At 39.3% G+C, this 26,936-nt stretch overlaps 1 protein-coding gene across 1 annotated transcript in view; it reads left to right on the top strand.

Moving 5' to 3' along the window:
• Positions 1 to 26,936, top strand: part of sema4gb (sema domain, immunoglobulin domain (Ig), transmembrane domain (TM) and short cytoplasmic domain, (semaphorin) 4Gb) — a 56,435-nt gene that overhangs the window by 10,456 nt on the left and 19,043 nt on the right. The window contains exons 3-8 of the mRNA XM_026178181.2: positions 19,849 to 19,997; positions 20,402 to 20,464; positions 22,077 to 22,175; positions 22,273 to 22,366; positions 23,839 to 23,952; positions 25,148 to 25,302. Coding sequence (XP_026033966.2) covers positions 19,849 to 19,997; positions 20,402 to 20,464; positions 22,077 to 22,175; positions 22,273 to 22,366; positions 23,839 to 23,952; positions 25,148 to 25,302 — 674 coding nt within the window. The remainder of the gene's footprint in view (positions 1 to 19,848; positions 19,998 to 20,401; positions 20,465 to 22,076; positions 22,176 to 22,272; positions 22,367 to 23,838; positions 23,953 to 25,147; positions 25,303 to 26,936) is intronic.

Raw genomic sequence — 26,936 nt, 5'->3', positions numbered from 1 at the left:
TGAGAAAAGTACACTGAAGAACAATGAATAAAGAAACCGTTGTGGAGCTATTTACTGCAACTACTGGGAGGTGAAGCACTGACCAGACTACGAATATCTTTTGGTTATTTATCAAACAAATGAAAAGGGCTTGCTCTGTTGAGTGCTCATCAGACGGGAATGCATGCAAAATTAATTTAGCCACCATCTCTAAATAAAGGAGTCTCTGCAGCTGTATGTGTTTGTCCTTTCCTACTTCAGACTTAGCTGCTGTATTGCTGTGGAATTAAAGTTGCTTGGATGAACGATTTTTATGTTTGGCTAAAAGCTGTTAATAAGATGTGGATGAAGGCGTGCCTGGGTTGGTTTGGAGAGGACCACCACCTCTCACCATCATAATCTCCTTGCTGCTCCAATCTGTACATTTTATTTTAATCAATTTAGTCATTTAAATTAGAGACTCGTGCTTTTTAAATTTCTAGTTTTGGTCTCCATTTTATGTTAAGAGCTGGGTTGTGAAACTATTTATCTAAACTATATACAAACCCAGTTCCCAAAAATTTGGGATGGTATGCCTGGTGCAGGTAAGACCCAAACACAGTGCTCGGAATGTAGGGAATAAAATAATAGGTGGTTTTATTAAACTGAAGTACAAAATAATACAAAAAACAATACTAGGAGACTCAAACCATTGACACAAGGATACCATATTGCAAGGGAGGACAGAAGGAAATGCAGACAATATATACACAAGCAGGATAACGAGGGAAGAGGCCACAGGTGGGAACACAGCTGACACTAATCCAGACAAATGAGACAAGGGAAGCAAAACTGAACAGAATACACACGAGACAGGAGATTCTCAAAGTAAAGCAGGAAGTAACACACACTGAGAAACAAACTAAGACACATGGGCTTGATACTGGGACAGAAACAGATATGGAGACGTGACCATACTGAAGAAATAACAAAATGCAGAGATGAGACTAGGACAGACATGAACCAGAAATCCAGAACTATAAATACAAACTCAGCGGCACCTGAAAATAATATGTTCAGACACTAGAACATAATTAACTTATGCTTTCAAAGAAGTAAATGACAAATCCAAAGGAACACTCAAACACTGGGTCAAAGACCCAGGATAATGACAACTTTTGAGAATTACTGCCTCTCTGTCCCTCTTTTGTCGTCCCTGGCCCAACTTTTTTGAGAACTAGTAAAATGCTTCAGTTTAAACTTTTGATATTTTATTGTGAATAAAATTCGATTTTTAAATCATTGCATCGTGCTTCTATTAACACATCTCCCCTGATGATTAGAAAATGGCATTTTTGGAATTAGGGCAGCATGGTGGTGCAGTGGTTAGCACTGTTGAATCATAGCAAGAAGGTCCTGAGTTTGCTTCCAACATCTGTCTGGGCTTTTTCTGTATGGAGTTTGCATGTTCTCCCTGTGTTTGTGTGGGTTCTCTCTGGGTACTCCGGCTTCCTCCCACATTTCAGAGACATGCAGTTAGTGGGGTTAGGTTAATTGATGATTCTAAATTGCCCATAGGTGTGAATTTGAGTGCAAGTGGTTGTCTCTCTACATGTGATAGACTGGGATAGGCTCCAGCGCCACCAGCACCTGCTTATCCAATTCCATGACCCTGAATTGGATAAGCAGAAGAGAATGGGTGGATGAATTTTTGGAATTGGGTGTATAATTAAGCTATTATTGCAACGAGTACAGGTCTGTTGGTGAATATTTGCTGGTTTTGAAAAGCAGCAAATCAAACCTGGAGGCACCGTAGAAGCTGAAAATAATGTCAGTCTCTGACTTTCCACTGCAGAATGCAGTGTTATATTTGTTCTTCAGGCTCACTATTATCTCCTCATGCTGGGCAGGTACTGCCTGTATCTTCCTGCTATGTGCAAGGTGTCCTGTGGCTTTGGTGACTTTTTTATGTTTTGACACTACAAACTATCTTGTTAGGTTTGGAAAAAGAGTGGTTTGGTGTAGCATAATTGAAAAGTGACAAGTTGGAAGTGATCCCTCACTAATGCTGTAACCTGCCTAAGGACACCTTGTGCTTAAGTCATGAAAACAACATTAACTGAGGCCAAGAGAACAAGCTCACCCCAGGCTCACCTACAGAGTCTTCTGTTTAGTGAAGCACAAACACAGCTGCAAACAGCAGTTGTTCCCATCAGGCACATTTTGACCAGGTTCTTTAAATGCACAGTGGAAGAACTTATCTGTGTTCTGTCCTCACAGTGGTCAAGTTTGTGACAATTCATTTACACATCTCTGACTGTGCCTAGGATTATAAATCATACATACTCTTCTTACTGCGGGCACTTTTCTATGCTGTAGCCTGAGCCCATCTGTCATTACAGATTTTCTTTTTCTCCTTGCCCTCACAGAAAGTTGTCCTTGACCCAGTTTCTAATCATCAGGGAAGGCGTGTGAGTACATGTGAGAGTGCAGAACGTGCACGTGTGTCAGCATGCGTTTCATCACTCTTAGGGCATGCCCTGCGAATGTGTGCTGCATATTTGTGTGTGTCATGTAGCGGGAAGCTTATTAAGTGCCATGTAAAAATCCTGCATACATGCATCTCCTGTCACTTTCCTCACTGAGACATGTCAGCGGGGAGGACGGGGGAAGGGAAGTTTCTTCTCCTTTTGATGATATGTGGGTGTCACTATCTGTGGGAGGATTGATATTTTTCTTTGCTGGCGCTCATTAATTTACAGTATGCTTTACTGGTTTGCTGCATGAGTGGGAGGAGAAGGACATGATGTATCACAGAGAGAGCGCTTGGATATGTATATAAGAGAGAAAATGACAGAAGAGGTCTTTATGCTCTCTTGGTGAGAACAGGTACATCGAAAAGGCCACCAAAGGCAAACAAGCAAAGAAATAATTCTGATACATGATTTTTTTTTTATCCAATACTGAGATGAATCTATAAATACTATTTAATACTTAATTCCTTTCTTGATGTTAAAATGGCCCCACTATTTTCATCCACTATTTAAATAGTGGATGCTCGTATTAAACATGGCCAGGGTTTCAAATAAGGAGGTTCCTTGATTTCTGACAGTTTTTTTTACTCTTGGCTCCCATCATAATGAGAGGGGATATCCCTAACATGGTCATCTAAATCTCTGGCTGCGAGCATAGAAGCCCCATCTGTTGTTCAGACCTTGTGGTTTTGAGGAGCAGTAAATCAGAAGAAAGTTGTCTGATAGGCAGACAAGATAAAACTTGTTTCAGAGGATGCCTTGGCAACAAGACTCTGTATAAAATAGATAAAGATTATTTAGAATTCTACTGCTCTAGTAGAGTCCAGAAATAAAAAAAAAAAAAAAAAGACAAATATTAGTCTTATTTTAAAACAAAAGATTTAATGTCATGTTGAAGGAAGTTTTTGTTTTTTAAAGTGAGTTTTTTAAACCCTGAGAGTATAACCCAGCTTTCTTTTCAACTTTGGATCTTTTTAGATCTTTCATTTCTTTGTTTTTGTGCATTTATCTTACTTTTATCAACCTTTATCATGCAGACTATTTTAAATATGCCTGTGCTGAACACACCATCTGCGGCTTGCAGCTTGTCTCTTGGAGTAACAAAGAAAACTGATCTGCCTGAGGAACAGAGAGGACTACTGCTAGCCAAACCAGGCATTCTTAACTCTTAATTTCTCTGTAGTTGGTTGCTTTATTAAAATACTAAGATCCATCGACTGTTTTTCTGCAGTGCTGTTCTACTCCATTTCAGCAATTAAAGCACTTTTTTACTCCAAGCCTCATTAACCTAAGCACTTTTTATATGCCCTCATTTGCTTGGATAAATGCATCATGTATCAGGGTTCAGTATATTGCCCAAGGGTAGTTTGACCCAGACTCAGGGAGCCAGGGATTAAACCATTATCTTCCAATTAGTACACAACCTTATCTGTCACCTGAACCACAGCCATACAACTAAAAGACAAGTTAGTTTATAGTTATTAAAGATGCCATCCCAAAAAGAAATGTTACGTTTGGTGGCAATATGTTTGCACACAGTTTATGATAACCAAGAGCTAGTCACTGATGTGCTGTTAGAAAGGTGTCAGAAACTTGATGACATCTCCCTGTGTGGACAGCAACTGAAAACCACCAAATATGTGAAAGCTCACGCACAGTAACATACAGATCAAGTGTGAGGATGAGGTTGATAGTGAAGAGTGAAGAACTGGCACAGGGACAGAGGCTCCTTCAATTATAGTTCGATTTTGAGCTATGTTAGGCAGTGGTCTTTAGTGGGAGTTGCTGATAAATCCATTGTCCCTGCTCAGCACCACACAGCAGACAGATGAGGTTGCTGCTGATTTGATGAGTTCCTTTATCAGTTTGTCGAGACGAAACATAGCTAAAAGCTCTTCTAAAAGAGACTAAAAGTAAACAGAGACTAGACTAGCTTTTCTAACCAGACAGCTTTCTTCTGGCTAATCAAACTAGCTGCCATATGAATATTTCTAAATAGTTATTTTGACCATGATGCATGTGATTGACTTAATAAAACATCACTGTAGCGGAAAATAGAAATGGTATTGGAGCTTTTCCATTTAAAAGAAAGCAAAAATACTGAATGCATTAAGCATTAGAAATCCACCGTTGTAACCTTTATGGGCAGGTTTGACAACTAAACATAGATTGTTTTTGTGGGCCACAGTGCATTTTTCCACTCCTAGAAGTGAGATTAATGCTTGACTGTGTCCTGAACTCAATTGTTTGCCCATGGGGCTTGTGCTTTGGCATTTCCTACCTCTGCCACCAGACCTGAAGTAATGCCGTTCTGAAATATTGATGCACTGTAAGTTACTATGTTGAGAGCTGGGATGTAACAAGAGGTCTTGGTAGTAAGGTTCCTTATAGATTGCACCATTATTGTGATATTGGCAGTAAGAAAGCCTGCCAGCTTGACGCTTCTGTGTAGATGAATTGTTTTGCATCCAGTATGGTAATTACACCACTAATGATCATCAATTTACTGCTCAACAAAGTCTGTTAATATCTTAGTCTAACCAGCTGCATCTTGTGCATAACAGTGATGATTTACAAACTGTATCAGCGAGACCAAGACTGCTCAAACTAAAGAGGTTTAATCTCTGCTGTTATTTTCTGTTACCTTTTTTTGGGGGGTGGGGGGTGGGGGGGGGTGTTCTCAGTTGAGACATTTTATGCCTTAGACCCTTTAAATCCCTGAAGCTTACATGGTGCTTTGATCCTCTTCTCCTCTGATAGTGTTGGTGTCTGATTCAGACACGGCCTTATTAGTAATTCAGTGATGGCCGATGTGCCAGTCCTGCAATGACACTGCCACCATTTGAGTGGGGTTATGTTTTTCCATCTTATCTAAGATGAAAGTCTTGGCTTTCCTTCATCTTATTCTGCAGTCTCCCTGGTTGGACAAAGTCTTATGAAAGTTTTGGCTCTGACACAAGCTTTAAAGACAAGGTATTGTATTTGTGTCATTATTAATAGTGGGGTAAACATACCACTGCCACTTTGATGTGCAAAATAAGCATGCACATCAGATCGGGACAGGCCTATTTTTCTTCATATTATAAAACTTCTTAAAACTTGGTCGATTTTTGTAAATTTCTAGCCAGCATGAAATCACCTATTTTGAAGCCTCACTGGTAGCATTTTGGCCACAACCATGTTGTTTTTTGAAGAAAAAGAAGTGACCACATTTGGAAAAAATGTTGGAGTGCTACAATTTACTTGGTAAGCAAGCTGCATAAATAAACTATATGCATACTGTGCACAGACAGATACCTGCTAACTGGTGCAGATAAAAAGTACTTTATTTCACTCAACAAAAGTGAACCACAAATGGATTGTCTTGGATAGTCTGCACAACACAGAAAGCCATATTAGCCAGATAGTTTACTAAAAAATGCTTACTAAAGAACAGTTTTTGGCTATGACAGCTACAGTATTCATGTGTAAGCACACTTGTCAATCAAAATGGCCATGTTCCTAATTTTAAGCCTCACTAGTATTCAAACAAATGATTTATAAGGAAAGACCCAGTCAGACGTCTTAATGCATTCTCAATCATCCAGGTAAGTAAATCTTCAAAAGTTGATTCTGTTCATCTGGACTGAAAACCAGTCAGAGTTTTTATGAAGGGAGAAACCTATAGAGACCATACAAGGTTTCAAATATGCCTCTTAGTGTTCTAAAATTGGGCATTTTTAAAGGGGGGGTCTATGGCGATTGACTTGCTTTTTGAACCAACCTCAAGTGGCCACTAGAGGAAATCTAAGGAGCTTGGGAAGAAAAGCATCTGGACTTCTTTAAGTTGCTTGAAGACATTGCACCTTTAACTACTTTTGGACAGAGAAAACAGATGGTTTGAAAGAGGAGTGAAAGAAGCCATCTATGTCCGCTGCGAACAGCCATCCTTGAACAGAGACGGTGGCTTACGACACCAACTGTCTGCCATCTATAATCCAGTTTTGAGATCCTTTCCCAGACGCCTTAACGCCCACTCACATCCTGGGCCATTTGACCTCAGTAAATCACATGATAGGGTGTGGCTAGGTTTCACCCGAAACCTTGGCTGATTGTGACCTACACCCGTTTTCATACCTTGGCTCGTGTGATTAGGTAGAGGATCATCAGGGAGTTCATGACCCTCTTGGGGGACACTCCCCTAGGACTTAAATCTTGGCCTCTCCACCATTTGACCTTAGAACTGAAGAAGCTTCTTGGATGAGAGGTGAAACGTCTTCAAGCAACTTAAAGAAGTCCAGACGCTTTTCTTTCCAAGCTGACTACAATGACCTGGATGACTGAGAACCTTCACAGACACTAGAGGAAATGCAGTTTTTGTTTCTTATGCCTAATCTTCACTTTACAGTCTTGGATTGCACATAAATAATAGTTATTACAGCATGAATTACACTTTGTCCTATGGATTTTCTTATTCACATAATAGTTTGCTCTGACAAGTAATTACCATCATAAACAATATTGTTATTACTAAAACATAAACAAATTTGATTTGACATGCGTAAGTGGAAACCTGTCAACATACTGACAGAATCCATTGGCTGGAGTGTGATGTGCCACAATTTAATGAGCAGCTGTGTTTAAAAAAAATACTAATTTTCCTGCACTTCACAATTCACACTACCCATATGGTGTAGAAAAAACACCAGATGGAGAGAGTACTGTGAACTGGATCTTCCTCCTGTAAGGAATTGGTCCCAATAAAAGCTGCTGACAGTGAACAGTGTGGATTATTCAGCATATCAAGGACAGCTCGTCACAGTGACAGACACTTGTTGTAAAGATAAATTGCTGCTGCATATTTTGCTTCTTTTTGTATGAAGCTCCACTGACCTTTTATTCAGCTGAAGGCAAAGGCAATTGTGAAGAATCTGAGAGATTTGTACTTCAAATCTTAGTCAATTAAAAATAAAATGGCTAAATACCACTAGAAAACCATGAGAGAAAATAAACCTGGGCATACTGACCCTTTGAAAGTGTGCACATCTGTTATCTTTTATTTTTCTGTTAATTCTCTGTCAGTGTTTAGAAGTCAGAATTATGACCAGGGACATCATGAACCATGTCCAACTTGTTTTTGCGGTAAGAAACTGCAGGTGCAGTACTAAATTTTACAGATGCATGTGCACATCTTGTAGCTGTGCACTTGAACCTGAGGGCAGTGTCGGGTGCTCTTTTTTATTTTGTTTATAGTTTGCTCTATTTCTGTTTTTCTTTAGCTGCCACATAGTAAAAAAGAGTGTTAAAAACAATGAAAACTGCCCACTGCAGCCATTGTTTGTGCTTCCCATTCATGCTTTTTTTTAAAGCAAGCTCCGCTGTTGTTTTCTTAATCTTTTAACCAACTTTTTAGCCATTCTGAAACTGCACAAGTGGACAAAAACACAAGATAATAAATCATGTGACATGACCTCACCCACTGATTTGGGACTTCTTATTTTTAAGCTTTAGTGTTCAGAAGTTACGGATGAAAGAAGAGTGCTCACTTATATTAGCATCAATACATTCATACAGGTGTGATCCACAGACACACATACCAGCTAATTAGTATTAAGTAACAGACTTTAGAAATATAATAATTTCTCTTCTTCTTGGATTTTTTGAGCCACACAGTACAGACCGTTATCCTGGTAGCTGAGTTATTACTATCAGAAGAGGAAAATAACATGCTTTTAAGTGGTTTTGAACATTTTGACCTTGTATGGAGATAGAGCCCCTTTTGAAACATGTATCATATGGCATCTAGAGGCCCTGTAGGTACTGTCACATCTGTGCTGACTTCATTTTTAAGCTTTAGGGGTTGCCCTTTGGTAGCAACAAGTGTTCAACTTTGCAAAATGGTCTGTGTCCATCCGTGAATGTCTGATCTTTTGCTAATCCTTGTCTGACCTTTTCTAAACATAACCAAGTGGCCTTGTTACAAGTGACAGCTAAGAATGAAAAAGAAAATAAAAACTGAAAATAAGTGGTCAGCTAAGTCTCGAAAAATTTTCTTAAGCACAAGATCTCCTGGATGTCCAGTCTCCTGGATAAAAGTCATGTGTCCAACCCATGCATCTACCACAAACTACTTCCTGCATCAACTTTGTCGGTCAAATCCCTGAAGGCAAACTTCTTCCATGAGAGAAGTAGAAACAAAAAGGTGTCAACAAGCATGTTATAAACAAGTCGATCGTTTCTGAGTAAACTGAAAATTATGTCGGTAAAGCAACAGTGTCAACTACTAGCAGATGGTTGGAACAAAAAAATAAAAAATACCACCCCCATCTCACCAAGAAATAACAGGCTGAATGGGTAAAATATTATCTTGATTCGATGGTATTGTATATTCTGCAGTTTACAGACCTGCTAATTGTCTTTTAAACTAAATAAACACTTTAAAATTGCATATTTCAGTTTGTGCACAGCTTCTGTATTTGCCTGTAATAATTTCCTATGGTAAACATCATAATATAGAAAATAATGGAGTCAGCAGATGACACGCCGACATACTTCACTTTTTGTTTTTTTAACCTTTGCCTTTATTCTTGCACAAGGTCTTCTGTGCATAATTGCTTACATAACACACAGTCATGTAGCTGACTCTTGACCGTGGTAAAGAAGTAAAGAGTTGCTTATATAATGTGGATAGAGTTGAAAGAAACTGACACTGCTGACAGTGTCCAAAGAAATCAAGTCAGGCTTTCCTTCAAGCCTTTGTTCCCAAATTTTCTGTGAGCACGTGTGCGTTTTTGTTTGTCACATGCTCGCCACAGTGGGTGCAGCGATCGGTGAGTCACAGAGGAAGTCACACACTCAGACTGTGACAGACACGCATACAAACATACAGTGGATTTACTATCATCCAGGACCCCACATGGTGGATTACAAGTGTGTCTGCGCACAATCTGGCTACGCCACCTGTGATGGCTCAACTGCCGAAAACGCGCTCATTCTGGCAAACACACAACGCACACTCCTCAGATCTTCTGAGTCACTGATAGAGTTGTCTTTACTCTTTTTCAGGAGGCAGATGATGTGTGAAATAAGCGTGAAGAGTATGTGTGTGTTTGTGTAACCACTGACAGATGTTTCTGAGGAGCATTTTGACCTCTTCCCCTCATCAAACCTGTGTACTCTGAAGAGTCAGAAGAACTGATGTGCAAACACACACACACTCAAACACAGTAAATGAACAGTAAATAGAAACCAGCCAGCAGGCTAAGAGGTTTCTGGCACACCTCAGTGCTCTGTTGAATTTCCCCATTGATTTTGCAGCAAAGCACGAGGTACATTGTGTGTCTCTCTGTATGTGTGTGTGTGTTTCTCTGTGTGTGTCTACGGATATAAAATAATGGCCAGCTTCATGGAACAGCAGGTTGACATCTGTGTGTGTTGCTAAATAGATATTCATAGCAATCCTCTTAGTGATAATGATTTTTTGATTTTTATTTTTCAATATCGAAAACTACATTAATCTATATTTCTACATTGAGAACAAATCAAATGTAATATAGAATATGTTGCTTCTTCTAAGGAGTGCTTTTGGGAGGCAGAAAATTTAACTAAAATTAAAAATATACACATTTTGATACCAGATGGTGTTCCTGAAGGAACAAACAAGGAATTTGTGACTCCTCATGCAATCAAGCTGGGGATATTTTTTCTTGTTAGTTGAATGTGTAAACTAATATACACTAGAACCACTAAGAAAATATTTTCATGAAACCAGTATGAGATGATTTGAGTTTTGTGGTATGACAGATTATCCTGTTGGAAGCAGTGATCAGAAGATGAGTAAACTAGGCATAAAGAAGTGGACTTGCTTCACATGTTGTGCGTTCACAGATGCTCTTCTGCTTACCTGGTTCTAATGAGTGGTTACAGCATTTGAGTTACTGTTGCCTTCCTATCAGCTCAATGACATCCATTCTCCTCTGACAACTGGCATCAGTAAGACATTTTTCTGCAGAGAGCTGACACTTACTGGATACTTTCTCTTTTTTGGACTATGCTCTGTAAGCCCTAGAGATGGAGGAAAATCCCAATAGATCAGCAGTTTCTGTAATACTCAGGCCAGCCTGTCTGACACCAGCAACAATACCGCAATCAAAATTGTCTTTATTTCCTATTCTGATGCTCAGCTTGAACTTAAGCAGGTTATCTTAACCATGTCTTATTAATTCCACAAGCCACTGTGGCCCACCCATTCATCCATCCATCCATCCATTCGCTTCCGCTTATCCTTTTCAGGGTCGCGGGGGGCGCTGGAGCCTATCCCAGCTGTCATAGGGCGAGAGGCGGGGTACACCCTGGACAGGTCGCCAGTCTGTCGCAGGGCCAACACACAGGGACAAACAACCATTCGCTCTCACACTCATTCGGACATTCACACCTAGTGACAATTTGTATTATCCAATTAACCTATCCCCACAAGCTGCATGTCTTTGGACGGTGGGAGGAAGCCGGAGTACCCGGAGGGAACCCACGCAAACACGGGGAGAACATGCAAACTCCACACAGAAAGACCTGATGGTGGAATTGAACTCAGGACCTTCTTGCTGTGCGGCAACAGTGCTAACCACCGTGCCACCGTGCTGCCCCCCCACCAATTCAATTCAATTCAATTCAATTCAATTTTATTGATATAGCGCCAAATCACAACAACAGTCGCCTCAAGGCACTTTATATTCTACAGTAGATCATATAATAATAGATTCAGAGAAAACCCAACAGTCATATAACCCCCTATGAGCAAGCACTTTGGCGACAGTGGGAAGGAAAAACTTCCTTTTAACAGGAAGAAACCTCCGGCAGAACCAGGCTCAGGGAGGGGTGGCCATCTGCTGCGACCAGTTGGGGTGAGAGAAGGAAGACAGGATAAAGACATGCTGTGGAAGAGAGACAGAGATTAATAACAGGTATGATTCAGTGCAGAGAGGTCTATTAACACATAGTGAGTGAGAAAGGTAACTGGAAAGGAAAAACTCAATGCATCATGGGAGTCCCCCGGCAGCCTACGTCTGTTGCAGAATAACTAAGGGAGGATTCAGAGTCACCTGGTCCAGCCCTAACTATATGCTTTAGCAAAAAGGAAAGTTTTAAGCCTAATCTTGAAAGTAGAGATAGTGTCTGTCTCCCGAATCCAAACTGGAAGCTGGTTCAACAGAAGAGGGGCCTGAAAACTGTGGACCCATGGCTGGGTCCCAAGCCCAGATTAATGGGGAGGGTTGTGTCATGGAGGGTGTCCTGCTCAAAAGAACTTGGCCAAATCAAACATGACAGGGTGAGAAAGAAGCAGATGATTTGCTGTGCCAACCCCCAAAGGCAGTAGCTGAAAGAAGAACAAGAAGTCTGCATGCCTAATTGCAAAGAGTTCCTGCCATGAGAAATTTTTGTTAGAAGTCAGTTGAACAAACCTAATGAAATGGCCAGTTAGTGTGTGTACTGTTACAATGGTGGATGCGCATAGTAAACACTTTAACTTTCAATAATTGCAATAAGTGTACGTACAAGTTACCACTGTGAGCAAAGAGGTCCCAACTCTTGTCTTGGGAAAGTATTTTGCTACTCTTGGGTCTGAATGATGTCAGTGGACGTAAGTGGTTAGATATCCCTAATATGGTCAATTGAGAGACATGCTTAGGCTTTGACTAAAGCCCAGCTCACCTGGTGCTCAAATTTTGTTTGCTAGAATAAATCTAGCTTAAGAAGCTCAAACAGTAGATAAACTGAGGAGCTACATCAAGGGTCAGTATAGGGTTTAGAGCACTCCTGTAATTGCTGCCAATTGATTTTTCATTTCTGTGATTCAGACTAAAGAAAAAGTTTCTCTTTCATACCTCGGACTCAAGATCAAGTGGTATGAAATAGCAACCGCTCGCGTCATACCAGATCTGAGACCAAGGTCACTCTACCTCTGCTGCCTTGAGCCCAGGGACATTTTGTGTCACCACAGTCCTTCTCATCAGCCCTGTGCTTGTTATATCATACAGTCACTATTTTTATAAGATAGAAACCAAGGCTTTTGCTTACTTGGATGAGTCACGAGTAGCGGGCTCTTTACATTGCCTTGGGTTGAGATTTTGTGTTTGCATAACTCTTACTTTAAAAATGATCTCGGAGAGTACGCAGTGTTCTCGTGAGGAGGAAATTGTTAATGTCATGCATTTTTTAATGCGCGTGACTGTGTTTCTTTCTTTATCACACTTTCTTCTTGAATGTATCTCATGTATGAGTTTGTTTTCTGATGTTCCCAATTTCTTTTAGATTATATTTAGATTATTTGCATGTGCAGTGGAGTGTACACCCTACTGGGTGAATCCTGGCCCTTCCTACCAAAGTGCCCTCATCTACCCTTCAGATGAATCCCCTCCTGGCGTGTCCTGACCTTTGCCTGTGTTGGATGACATGCTCATTGCTCACTCAAATCTAAAGTTGACAGGCTGAAAAAAGATTTAAAAAAAAAAAAGAGGTACACAGTCACGTGGCTTTCATTGATAGCTACAGTAGCTTTGCAATAGTTGCTGATAAAGTTCGTGGAAAGTTGAGTTCATGGAAATGAACTCTGGAAACAAAAAACGGATCATTCTCAATTTATTAAAACTTTTAGTTACTGCTCTTGCCCTCATAGCAGTCACTAAAAACAGGTTTGAGGGTGCAGGAAATGAAAGCAGGAATGCGATCACTTAAATCTTACATAAACTATGAGGCAGTCCAATTACTGGAACGAAATGATCAAATTTCAGCTGTTTTCAGCACCTATCATAATTAACATACTTGTTTAGCTCTCCCGTTTAGTGAGAGATAAAAAAAGAGGTTGGAAGATCTGACTACGATTTTGAGTTATTTACACAGAGAAAAACAAAGAATATGTTTTTTTAAGTTAGTATGTAAGCAGGTAATAAAGCATCAAAAAGCCTTTAACGGTAAAAGCTCATACAAGAATTATCAAAATGAAAAAAGTAAAAAAGCATTGAATTTCAAAGAATCTTCCCTGTTTGTAACACTTAAAAACTGAACTGTAAAGTCTCATTAAAACTGCATGTGTGGGAGGACTTTTGAAAAGTAAAATCCTCTCATTCTGAAAATGTGCACGGCACAAAAACAGAGCTGTGCCTGGAGTCCAGTTAATGTTAAAAGATTGAGTGCATCTTATTAGTTCTCTGTCCCACCTAGGAAATTACACTTTATATATTCCACAAAATACTAAATTGCTCACACTGCACAGACATCTTTTATACACTACATAAAACAATGCAAACCGACAAAGTGCAATCTTGATTTCAAAACTGCTGACAAAAAAATGCTGAATAATCCCCTGCAGGGGTGCTCCTGAGGTTGATGTGCTAAGTGTGATGAGTAATTTAGGTAATGTGATTTAGGTAAAGTTTGAATATTTAAATATTTAAGGTAGCTGTCATACAAACTATGTATTATGGCTACTCATTTATGTAAGTCTTAAGGCGCTAGTGCAGCAACAAATGTCAGCTGCTCTCGTTAAACTGAGAAGGGTACATTTATAGTACAAAATCAGCTTGTCTTCTCCACCATGGAATCAAAGATTTTATTGCCCTTGATTAGTTTTATTGCAGCTTGCTCAGAAGTCACCTGGATAATTGATGCCTTTCAGATTACCTTTTAAGGTCATTGCACATTTCTTTGCAGCTGCATTCCAGGCTCTGGTTGCCTAGTTACCCATCCAATGTATTTACTCCCAGTCCATATGTCAAGTGCTAGCTGTTTCAGCCGTTCACCTGGAAGCTGAGAAATGCTCGGGCCCACTTTTGCTGCTTGTAGTTATTTGACTGTAGTCGCTTTAAGTTGCACTTTCTATGGTCTCACCATGTTGCTTCCAGTGTGGATGCACTTTTAAGAGAGATGCTCAAAGTCTAAACAAGACCATGAACTCTATAAACCTTTCTTACACTCCAACATACTCCAACACTCCTTGTCAGTGTCTTAACATAGACATTAAAAACAGTCTTCTACTACCTCACAGAAAATTAGAAATATTCACTATTACTGGAAGAGCAGTGGCTACAGAGGATTACAGTTTTTTAATTTATACATTTATGCTTAAAATAAATATTTTAAAAGTAAATTTGGTCTTTTTTTAAACATAACTTTAAAAAAAAGGAAGAATGAATGCTTTAAAACTTTTTTTAAAGGATTTCCTCTACCAGGAGCTGTGTGTGCATCATCAATCTTCTCAGCCTTCATGCGTATAATCAGCCTGACAGCCATAACGGAGCTGGTATGATAATAACCTAATTATTGACCAGTAAGAGCATCCCTGTGGTTGTCTGACTGTCAGTTAAAAAAAAAAAGAAAAAGGCTGATAAGAAGGAAGGTTGTGCAGAAAGAGAAGATGCTGTCTGACTCAGTCTCTGGTTTTCCAGGAAGTCGATAGGTTCCTGCAGAGCTGCTGTCATCGCCCAGTGTGTCCATGTGATGGTTAGGCAAGCAGACAGTTGTGTGGGGAAGAAATTGCCTTCCATGTGATGGTTGGGAAACTCAAACCAGTTTTCATCATGTTGTATTATGCAAGATCAAACACGCTGGAAAACTCGCTGTCATCCTCATTATCATCATGGTTATTGTAAATTAGGGAAGTAAAAGCATTACTAATACTGTAGTGTGATACAGTGGAGATGAGTCACAGCCTGGGAGAGTATATGTACTGGAGTCCATGTTTATGCATGACATAAACATGGACTTCAGTTTCAGCTGGGACAGTTTTTTTTAACTGCTCTGACAGTTCTTGAGTTCTTGACAAAGTTGAACCTACCCGTCAACAAAAACTTGCCATTTTTGTCTCAGAGTGTTTGTACCTGTAGGATCTCACTGATATGTTTATTAACATCTTAAAAACTGCTTACATAGGTAGATTTTCCATTGACAAATACAGGAACATTTCTGTGGATTGTCTTATGTTGGCTAACCTGCTTGGCTAGCAAAATGCATGTGTAATTCACTTTTAGAGTCGTGCATTTTCTTTAGTGATTTTTTCCCCATGTGTAAATGGACTGATTCATATAAATCGTTTCTCTACTCTACTTTATACAACAGATTGTTACTCTGTGATTTCCTGTTTTATTTTGATAGCTGGTTGTCTTCTTTCTTGTCCTATGGCCTTCCTCAGCAGCAGTGAACCGTTTCCATCTTCTGTCTTGTGTTTGGTTTGACTTAATTGTTTTCACGTTGTCTTCTGGGCAAATATGTTTTGCAAGTTTTAAGCTGTACCTAACTAAAACCACTGAATGAAGAACAAACTGTGGATTGCACTGTCATGGAAATGGGACTGTATTAATCTAGTGACGCAGAAATGTTAATAAACCTCATCTGCTGCTAAGTCACTTTTACACTGCTGGAACTGCAGCTGCTTAAACACAGAGCACACACCAAGACAAACACCTGTTTAATCAATAAAATTAATTTCACTTTGATCTGCTGACAAAATAAATCGATTTCCAAGTCTCTTTTACTGGACAGTAACATTTAATGTTTAAGTGTATCCAATTTAAAGTCTAATCTTTAAGTTGGATACAGTCAGATATTAAACGTTACTCTTTAATAAAGGAGACTTGCAGAACTAAATTTCAGAGCCTTAATCTGCAGCCGCCCTCATCTAAGAAATAAACAGTAGCATTGAGAGCTCACTGAGTCTTTAGCAGAAGGCCCTGCTTGATGGATTATAGCTCCATTTGGTCACAGGGGAGCTGGAGCCTATCCCAGTTGTCTTAGGGTGAGAGGCAGGGTACACCCTGGACCGGTCGCCAGTCTGTCGCAGGGCTAAGACATAGAGACAGGCAACCATTCACACTCACATTCACACCTATGGGCAATTTAGAGTTACCAGTTAACCTAACCTCACTAACTGCACATCTTTGGACTGTGGGAGGAAGCCGGAGTACCCAGAGAGAAGCCATGCAAACATGGGGAGAACATTCAAACTCCACAGAGAAAGACCCTGGGCTGATGGTGAAATTGAACTCAGCACTTCTTGTTGTGAGGCAACAGTGATACCAGTCATCTCAAATGGGGTTTTAGGGCTTTGTCAAGCCAGCTAATGCAAAAAAGCTGGCTATGTTGAACTTAGTTTGTAGTATACCTCTTTGAAAACTGGTTTTTCTTTACTCTGATGATAGTTACTCTGAGTTTACATTTGGGTTCTTGAGCTGCAAATCCTGCAGAGTTGTCATGAATAGAGAGATTACTACTACAGTACTACTAAAAAAAATACTTTATTTGTAACAGGCTGTAAACAGGTTTGTTTTTCCTACATTTTAAGTTGGACATTTTATCATGGAAATCTGTAAAATGTTAAATGCCGGCACTGTGTTTTGTGTTCAAAGCTATAACGTTAAAGGGATTATCATTCAGCCTCTGAAAATAATGATGCAATTTATATCCTTTTTAGTTATACGCTCATATTGAATCAATTCTTGTTGATTTAAATGACATGATTTGACAATTTATCACAGTCAGGCATTTTATGACGTATAATTGCATCATATTAACCTAATTTGATGTTGAAGTGACTATGAACTGATACTGACCCTGAACTACTTGAATATATAACATTTATGAACCGTGGTATATAAGATAATATAATACTTAAGCTTCCATTGCCTGCTAATCATCTATATACTTTTCGCAGTTACTCTGTGATCCCATGGCCTCCCTCAGCAGCAATGAACCATTTCCATTTCTTTAAAGGAACTATGAACATCAGAATGAATTAACCGCAACAAGCGTGCAGGTCCTCACATTGTGCTTAATTGATTGGTTGAGGACTAATATAGCTTATCTTTTTACCGGGAGCTGAGACATGTTGCTGTTATTTCACAACAGAGCGAGATGAAGGAGAGGGAGGCAGAGAGGATGTGTGGAGATTAATGTGCCCATCTGCACTGTGCAGACTCATATTCCTCAGTGCAACACTCTTGATACCTTCATCTCTTCTGTTGTTCTCTGAAGACAGCTGTTCTTTCCGCATGCAGGGTTTTTATTCTTCTTAATGTCAGATTTTCTTAATCAGACATTTATCACTCACTTTTAGAGCAAACCAAAGCTCTGTAAACCTACTTCTGCACTGAAGGAGATCTTTCATGCCCACAGGAAGAAAAAAAAACAATGTCCTCCTTTTCGCTGTCTCATAGCAGCGACGCAACCTGCCCTAATTTCTGAGGTGCTACATTGGGGTGTGTTCAAATATTTAGTTTAGTGCACCAGGCCAATAATTTTTCAACCTCTCTGTCTGCTCCAGTGGCAGAAGATCAAAAGCCAAAAAGCCATCCGCCATGTTTATCTTGTTAACATGTACTTTTCATGGACTTCAGTGACAGTAATTTAGCCCACTTACTATAAAAATCTCTCACACATCACACTTGTTCACACACACACAGCAGGGATGATGTTGATGCTATGGCATTACCGCTGATGCGATTTGGCAGTACTGGGGCACGATTCCTGCTGAATGCCCTAAAATTTTGCCTCCACTGTGCCCCCATCCCTACGTTCTGTCTCTATAGTCCTCTTAGCAATCACTCCAGCGACTCCCTCCCCATCTCCCAGATCTGTAGTTGGGTCTCACCCTCACACGCTCAGTCACACACACTGAGCATGTTCATTTGGGGTGTGTAGACTCCATTCATTTCCCAGTGAGTGTAAAGTCAAGCTATTCTTGTGCTTTGTAAGCAGAGATATGAAGCTGTGATCTTGTGGGTTTTTTAAAGCCAATTTTTCTTCTTACAGCTGGTCATTTTAGGGGTTGCCACAATGGATCATGTGCCTCCATCCCACCCTAGCAATCCACCTCTATCCCACCAACCTTTTGCATGCCATCCTTCACTACATTCATGATTTTTTTTTTGTGATCTTCCTCTTCTGCTGCTGCCTGGCAGCTCCATATTAATCATTCCTTGTCTAGTAAATCCAACATCATCCAACTTATGGAGCACACGCACTGATAACACTCAATATTACCCCTTTGATTTCTGTCTGTTTGATTTAAACTCACAATTCTGATACTCTCTTCAATTTCACAACACTGTTTGCATACTCCTTGAATCTTCCTTGAAGATTATTCCTACTCCATTTCTCCTCCTATCTACACCATGGTAGAACATTTTAAATCCACCTCCAATACTCCTGGCATCACTTCCCTGCCATCTGGTCTCAAAATATATCTACCTTCCTTCTCTCTATCACATCAGCTAGCTCTCTCCTTTTACCAATCATATTCTGTACATTTAAAGTCCGTACTCTCACCTTCACACTCCTGCATTAACCTTTTGTTTCCATTGGAACCCTGTTGGACAAAAGCACCAGAGGTGGTCTTTGTTAACCCAGAACCTGACTGATTGGGTGTGGAAATCTTATTCTTGATAATCCGCATGTTTCATTTGGAAATGATTTTATGCCAGTTCCTGATACAACCGTACCATGTAACCGTCACAGTTTGGCTAGGTTTAGGCAACAAACCACATACTAATCTTTATTAAAAGGTTAGGTTTGGGTTAAAAATAAAACTTCAACTATGTTAACAATGTTTTACAAAGTCTTTCTGGCAGAAAACCTTTAAAACAAAAGTCTGGGTGAAGCTAACTATATGTAGGCAGAGTGTTGAAACGCCAAATCAAATGGCTCAGAAGAGCTAAAGGAGCACATATTAGCTATCAGCTAATAACACAATGCTTGCATAGGAATATAATAACAATTTTAATCACTACAGCTGGTTCACAGACGTCTTGTACAGGCTGTACCACACAGAGAGCCATTCATTTAGTCAGAGAATTCCTTTAAAATCCACCACTGTGTATACATGTTTGAGAGGTCCAGTTTGGCAAGTGGAATTAGTGGAGGCGATGCCTCGCAGGCAGCCGGCTACAGCTTTCTATGTGAGCACACTTGTCAATCAAAATAGTCACACCACTAAATGTCAGCCTTAAAAAAGTTGAAACAGGTGAGATATAGAAAAATAAATAAAAAATCAACACCCTATACAGTTGGAACCAGCCTCATGTGGCCATTAGAGGAACTGCAAGTGTTGGCACTTGCTCTTTTTTTTTAGCCTTGGAGTTTGCCAATTGGTCAACGTATAAAACTGCTCTAGCTTACAAGATAGTGATGTAATTTGGAAATTCAAAGGAGACTCTATTTATAGTTTAAATAACCAGAACAAATCTGTTGTTTTTTGCTAATCAAAAAATTCTGACGATATGCATCATTGTCAGTTACACCCAGATATATTGCTTCCCTGACACAATAAGACATGTTAGTCTCGGTCTTTACACAAAGAAACCTTCACATGTCTCGTGTCATATATTTGCAGGTCTGCTGGGCAGCACCCGTTTCATCGGCTCTTCCCGAAACTACAGCACCCTGCTGTTGGAGGAGGAGGCCAGGCTGCTGTATGTGGGAGGCAGAGGAGCACTCTACGCTCTCAACACATCCAGCATCTCCACACCTGCAAACCTCACAGTGAGTGCCAAGTTGCTGAGAAACACATAATTGCTGATGTTAAGACAGAAAAGCCCATTTCACGAGTTTTTCTCCCATTCGAAGGAGGAGAAACTAATAATAGCCTTTTTGAGATTGAGCAAATCCCATTGTGTTCCACCAATTTTATGGCTATCGGATTAAATGCACCAGGCATTTATTCAAGGGTTACTGAAGTGAGTCAGAACTTAGTGACGCAGCCAGAAAATTAAGTCTGCTGTCCTTCTCTTTTCCTCCCCCTGTTTATCACACACATACACACACATACTTTCTTCTCTCTATCTGTTACTTTCTTTTCTATCTATAGGGCTTTTTATTTATCTGTTTGCCTCTCTTTATTTATTTAGCTTACGGAGTCATCCTTATTACCCTCCCATTGTTTGCAGATTGATTGGGATGCTTCCCCTGAACAGAAGAAGCAGTGCCTAAACAAAGGCAGAGACAATCAGGTAAAAGGCTGCAGCTTTGTTTTCTTCTCGGAAAAATCTCCCATCTTTATTTATTAGGTTAATATTGGAGAGCACAAGTGCAACTGCTCCATTTTGTGATGCTTGTGACAGCAACGAAACATTCAATACTTCCAGTTGTTTTGTAATTTCGTTTCCCTGAAACCCTGAGACACTAAACTGGAGGTTGAGGATTTAAAATAAATGGCACTCATTCATTCATTATTTTTATAAATTAGACTATATACATTAAGTAGAGGTTTTCTCCATCTTTTATTTGTTGTAGAGCAAACAAAAAACAAGATGTCACTAGAAAGGTCGGAAACTTCTGATTGACTGGGATTTTCTTTTTTTGGCAAAACCATCTCAAAGAATAACAGCTTGTTACAAACAAGGTATGCAGGAGAGGATCAGAAGACCACAGCGGGTCCCATTCCTGTCAACTAAGAACAGGAAACTGAGGCTAGAATTCAGAATAGAAGATTGGAAGAATGTTACCTGGTCTGAAGAGCTACGTTTGAATGTCGCAGCAGAAATCGTGACTCATCAGCCATTGTTTAAATGCCAGAGCGTATCTGACTATTGTTGCTGACCATGTCCATCCCTGTATGACCACATGATATCCACCTTCTGATGGTTGCATCCAGCCATGAAATGGCATGTGACAAAGCTCTAATTATCTCATACTGGTTCCTTGAACAGGACGATGAGTTCAGTGTGCTCAAACTGGCCGTAACAGTCTCAATCCAATAGAGCACATTTGGGATGTGGTGGAACTGGAGATTCACATCATGGATGTGCAGCAAAAAATCTGCAGTGGCTGTGTGATGCTATCTCGTCAGTATGGACCAAAATCTCACAGAAATGTGTCCAGAACTTTGTTGAATCTGTGCCACAAAGGATTAAGATAGTTCTGGGGGGGAAATGGGATCCAAACTGGTACTAGCAAGGTGAACCTGTGTGCTTTCCAGTTTGGGCTGCCTTAGCTGGTGAATTTTATTGAATATAGACAGATTAGCACCTACTCCATTTAAAACAGTCACATTTCAAAAAAAAAAGTTGGCAATAGATTCTCATGATGACCAGTGACAGAGATCATCTGTATCTAATGAAAGAAAACATATCCCCATAAACCTTCAAAATAAGAGCTTCCTGTTTATGGAACCTATTACCATTAAATATATTACTGAGTGACTCTTACCACTTCCTTGCAAGCACTGTTTAAAATTTGTTAAAAAACCAACCAGACTTGTCATCATGCTTAGCTAGTGCATATTTGCCTTTCTTTTTTTCCAGTTTTGTCAGTTTGCCTCCTTTATGGCTTTTTCTTTGTTATCAATAATGTAATGAGAGTTTATGTAACTTCCTTTTGAACTGCCTGTGCTGTGTAATAGCATTAATGTCATCTGTATTGTATTTGATTTATTTTGCATGCTTCCTTCTCTGCTCTCTAAAGCTTTTCCTCCCTATCTTTGAAAGGTTATTCTTTTATGTTTTATTGTTTTTAACACCCGGGAAACAAATTTATTGACTGATTATTATGTATTGCCGCTGAGAAAAACAAGCAGATACACAACAAAAAACAAATCACTTCATTTTACTGTGTTCTCTGCAGACAGAGTGTTACAACCACATCCGCTTTCTGCAGCGATACAATGAGACTCACCTGTACGTCTGTGGAACGAACGCCTTCAGACCGCTCTGTGCTTATATCGTAAGAGATCCTGGGTTTTTTATGTCAAGTAAAATTGTGACAAGAATTGAAATGAAACAACTTATTATGTGTTCTCAATCTTTTTTTTTTTTACAAGGATGCAGAGCGTTTCAGCTTCTCCTCAGGTTTTGAGGAAGGCAGAGACAGGTGTCCGTATGACCCAGCAAAGGGATTCACTGGCCTCATCATAGGTAAGTCCAAATGCAATTTATTTTATTCTACAAACCATCCTGCATTATGTTTGTCCTTGGGGATCTTATTTGTAAAGGCCTCTGGGCAGTAAAGGTTTACTGTTCTCACACATTATGGTGGCATAGTGGTGCGGAGGTTAGCACATGTTTGGAAGGATGTTCTGAGTTTTAATCTGCTGCTCATCTGTGGAATTTACAATTAAATCAATGAAATATTGATTTCCCATCCTCACCCATCCATTGGTGTCCTGGCTCCACACTAAATTGGGTTATACATTGGTTTATCTGTCTCCATCTGCACTTGTGGACACCTGAGAATCACCTCAACTTAACTTGGAAGTGTTTGGACACAGAAAAAAAAATCACCAGCTGGAGGGAGAACGGATGTTCAAGCCCAGAACCATTTTGCTGTGAGGGGACAATGCAAACCTCTGTAACAGCATGTTGCTGATATGCATATACACAGCATATTACATAATTTTTTATATAACTTGAATACTTAGTAGAACTCTAAAATCTAAGAATGAATGCAGTTTCCTTCCAGCAGTTCTCTGTGCCTCCAGTCTTTTTCGTGATTTTTTGCCTCATAATCCTGTTGCTGTCCTCGTAGTCATTTCCATTTATGACTTTTTGAAGTAGTTTCGGATTTGACATTTTGCTTGCCCTTTGCCAGAATGATTTGCTTTGCTGTCTCATCAACACATCAGCAAATGACCTTGACTTTTTGGATTAAAGCTTTGGAATCTGGACTTTCACAGTAATTTCCTGTATCCTGCATTTAGGTCCTCTTTCACAGTCTGTCACCTGATTCTGCACTTTAAAATCCATAAGAGAAGTTATGGAAAATATTTTATATTGTTTATCATGCTGATGTCATAGTTTTGAATGAAACTCAAATCCATTTTCAAATACTTTGTTAGAACTGTGCTACTGTGAGGTTATAATTAGGCCCAGCAGTGTTTTTAAAACTTCTAACGTCATCATACTAAGGGTCTGTGAAGACTCATCAAATCACAGTGGACCCAGAAGGGCAAGGGGAACTTGTGGGATTTGTTTCAAATGCAAGCAAGGTCACAATTACGTGATTTTTACCAACTCAAACGGCTTAAGTCTTTAATTAGTTTTGCTGGAAATGTGAATGCTCCCTCATGTATAATTGCTTGACAACCATCATGAACATTTTTAAGGATTACAGCAAGCGTTAACTGTGCAAAAGTGCACCCTGATTTTTGGATTAGATCACACTTTTAGATGTAGCATAGATAATCAAACACTGTCTTTATTAGACAGTTTAAGCATACTAAATTTTGTCTAATTATCATTACAAATACACAAGTCATAGGTCATACTGTTTCCACTTCCTCTGCAGTCCACTGAATGCTTTCATTTACATGTGATTAAACTTTGATATCTCAATATCTTTCTTTTTTAATCCATTTGCCACCAATTCATGCTTTTAATCTTTTAATTAGATGGTGAGATGTTCACAGCCTCTCAGTACGAGTTTCGCAGCTCTCCAGATATTCGCAGAAACTTTCCATTCCCCACACTCAGGACAGAGGAGGCGCCCACCCGGTGGCTTCTGGGTAAATATAATCATTCATATGTATGTACATAATAGCTGCTGTAAGACGCTAGTTCAAAAAGGATGGTGTCCTTTTTCCAAATATTTCAATTGGGTTTTAAATTGGATTTAACTAAAAGTAGTAGAAAGGCAATATACCAATTGTAATTGTATTGCTTCTTGTGTAGAATTTTTTTTCTCTGGATGGACAGAATAGACGAATAGATGTGATGATAATGTGACATAACTAGCATACAGCAGTATTGTATCTCATCTTCTTGTAACAGCACTTCAATCCATTTTAAACTACCTCACACCCAAACAAGATCTGATATTTTTTTGTAGATATATTTTTTTCTTTGCATAGTAGAGTTTGAACTTGCATTTGTGCATGCAGTGGCAGTTTATGTTCATGTTGTTGTCCCAGAGTCCAACAGACTTTTCTGACTGATATGGTTTTCCGCATATTCAGCTATATTCAGACATTTCACTTTATTTTTTGAGTCTTTTATTGATATTTTATAGTTTACTGATTCCAATATTCATTGCAGTTTCATATTGAGAAACATCATTTTTAAGCTATCAAACTATTTGCCGCATACATTACAGTCGAAACTTCTTCCTCATTTCTATTCTGAATGAGTCAGCCTCTTTTCCTGCTTTAAAAAAACTCCCATCAAGTTAGCAATGAATGTAATTAGTTGTATAATCGCAGTTGTGGCTTTAATTTTGTTTTTTTAGTATTGCATAACTTTTCTTCCTTTTAGTGTTCAAAAATAAAATAAACAATAACAACAATAAAACATTTTATTTATAGTTGCTTTCAAGACACTCAAGGACACCTTACAAGCAATTAAATTGCAAATTGTTTATTTATTATCTGCATTTCATACAGCATTCCTGTGTTTTGGGTAGTGGGGTTGCAGTTCCTCTTTCAGTAGAATATTAATAGACCAAACCTCATTGCTATGTTGCACATTTTTATTACATCAGATGTTTTTTTTGTCATAAAAAAACAACAGATTCACTTGTAGAATAAAAATCACAAGGAAAAAAATTGCACCGCATTGCAGCTCTAACTGACTTGGTTGTGGTGGTTCAATCATACTTAAAGGCTCCATCTTTAGTTTCCAAGGAGACACTTTCTAGGCTGCTAATAGGTTTCTTTTTGGACATGTGGATGTGTGCGTGTGATGTGTTTGTGTTTGTGTGCACAGAGGCAAATTTCGTGGGATCTGTGCTGCTGAAGGAGAGCATCAACAGCTCTATCGGTGATGATGACAAGATTTACTTCTTCTTCACTGAGAGAAGCCAGGAGCAGATTGCCTACCCGAGCCAGACCAAGGTGTCCAGGGTTGCCAGAGTATGCAAGGTCAGAAAGACCAGTTAACCCAAACACTGCTATCTATAATCGCATTAATGCTTTCACTGGGTTTGAAACGGCTTTACAAGTGCCTGCAAGGTCACAGAAAGAAAGGGTTGAAACAAGAGAGGGTAAAAGTTACCAATCATTCAAAGTGAAAAATGGTGGGATTATTGAATGGTTTTTGTCAGTTGCACAGAATGAATGTAAATGGATTTCAGAGGACGTTCTTGTTTCTCAATGAGCTGCCACGCTCCTCTCGCTGTAATATCAATGCTAAATCAGCCAGCAGTTGGTCGTCTCTAATCACAGTTTCTTCACTGACAGAGGTTCTCTCTCTGTGCCACTGTTGCCAGGCAAAGTACAAGTCCACAAACCTCCACCTCCAATGGCAAACCCTCCCCCTTACTTTATTGCCATATCCCCATCTTCAACTCCGCCTTCTCCTGCTCTTCTTCCTCTACTTCCCATCTCACCTCATTTCACTTGCTGTCAGCATTCCCAGTCTAGACAGCATGCCCAGCAACCATTCCTAGAGGTTACTCTTGCTCCTTTTCCTCCCGCTTGTCATTTATTTTAGCCATTCATGGGGGTATAATTACCATCACGGTGTGCTTTTGTAGGCATCAAAAGAGTAAGTCAATGACTCAGCTGGTGAAATGAAGCAGTTGTGTTTCATTTTTTGTGATCCTGTGAAAAGGATTTAAGTGAATGAATGAGAGAACACTAACAGGAAAACCTACTGAGCAGGAAATTTTTCAAAGATTTTGACATGGTGTGAATTCTCTGTTATGTACTTGTAGAGTTTTGTTTCCTTTTTTTAATATATCATTTACTAATGTTCATACTTTCATTATTATTTCTCTTTAGCTTTTTTTTCTCTAAGTTGTGCTTCCTTGTCTCCTCTGTCCTACGTCATCTTAGTTTCAATTCCTAAAATGCAACAGGAGGAGAGAGGACAGAAGGAAAGAAGTGGTTTGCCAGAAGAGCTGTACTTGAGGATGCACAGGTTTATAGAGGAATATGCTGGAAAATATACAGTAAATAATCGTTGAAAGATGATATTATAAAATACAGCAGTAGTTTATTGTTTTGTTTGTGCATAACAAAATAATTTATGGTGCAGCTGTGCCACACGTCATTTTGACCTTGTGCTGCTGTTAGTTTTATAATAATGTTTCTAAGCTTATCTTGGGAAGATGTTATTGTGGACACTGACATGAATGCAATGTGGCTTCAAAGAGAAGCCAAAAGCCAAAGTAATGGCTCTAAGGGGAATCCAAATTTTTAATCAAAAGAGGAAATAAGCAGCCAGTGAAACACACAATAGAGCACAGTACAACTATAAGGAACTCTGGAAAGCTTGATAAACAAGATTATTTGAGTGTACTACAGAGCAAGCTATGTTGAGCATAAAGTCAGAATTTTTTATGTCACAAAATTGGCTGTCTTTTTATGTGGTTAAATCACCATGGTAACATGTGCTGAACGCATAACCTGGTTGGGAGGAGGCTATGGTCAGTTTCAGCTTAAAATAGGTTTTCCGTGAATTTTTAAATTACATTTGTTAAACCTACTATAGATTCTCAGCTGGGTGAATAGAATAGAATAGAATAGAATAGAATAGAATAATCCTTTAATTG

The sequence above is a fragment of the Astatotilapia calliptera genome, chromosome 8 (assembly GCF_964374335.1).
Source record: "Astatotilapia calliptera chromosome 8, fAstCal68.1, whole genome shotgun sequence".
Taxonomy (NCBI): domain Eukaryota; kingdom Metazoa; phylum Chordata; class Actinopteri; order Cichliformes; family Cichlidae; genus Astatotilapia; species Astatotilapia calliptera.
The sequence above is the reverse complement of the archived record's forward strand: the minus strand, read 5'-3'. Positions and strand labels throughout refer to the sequence as shown.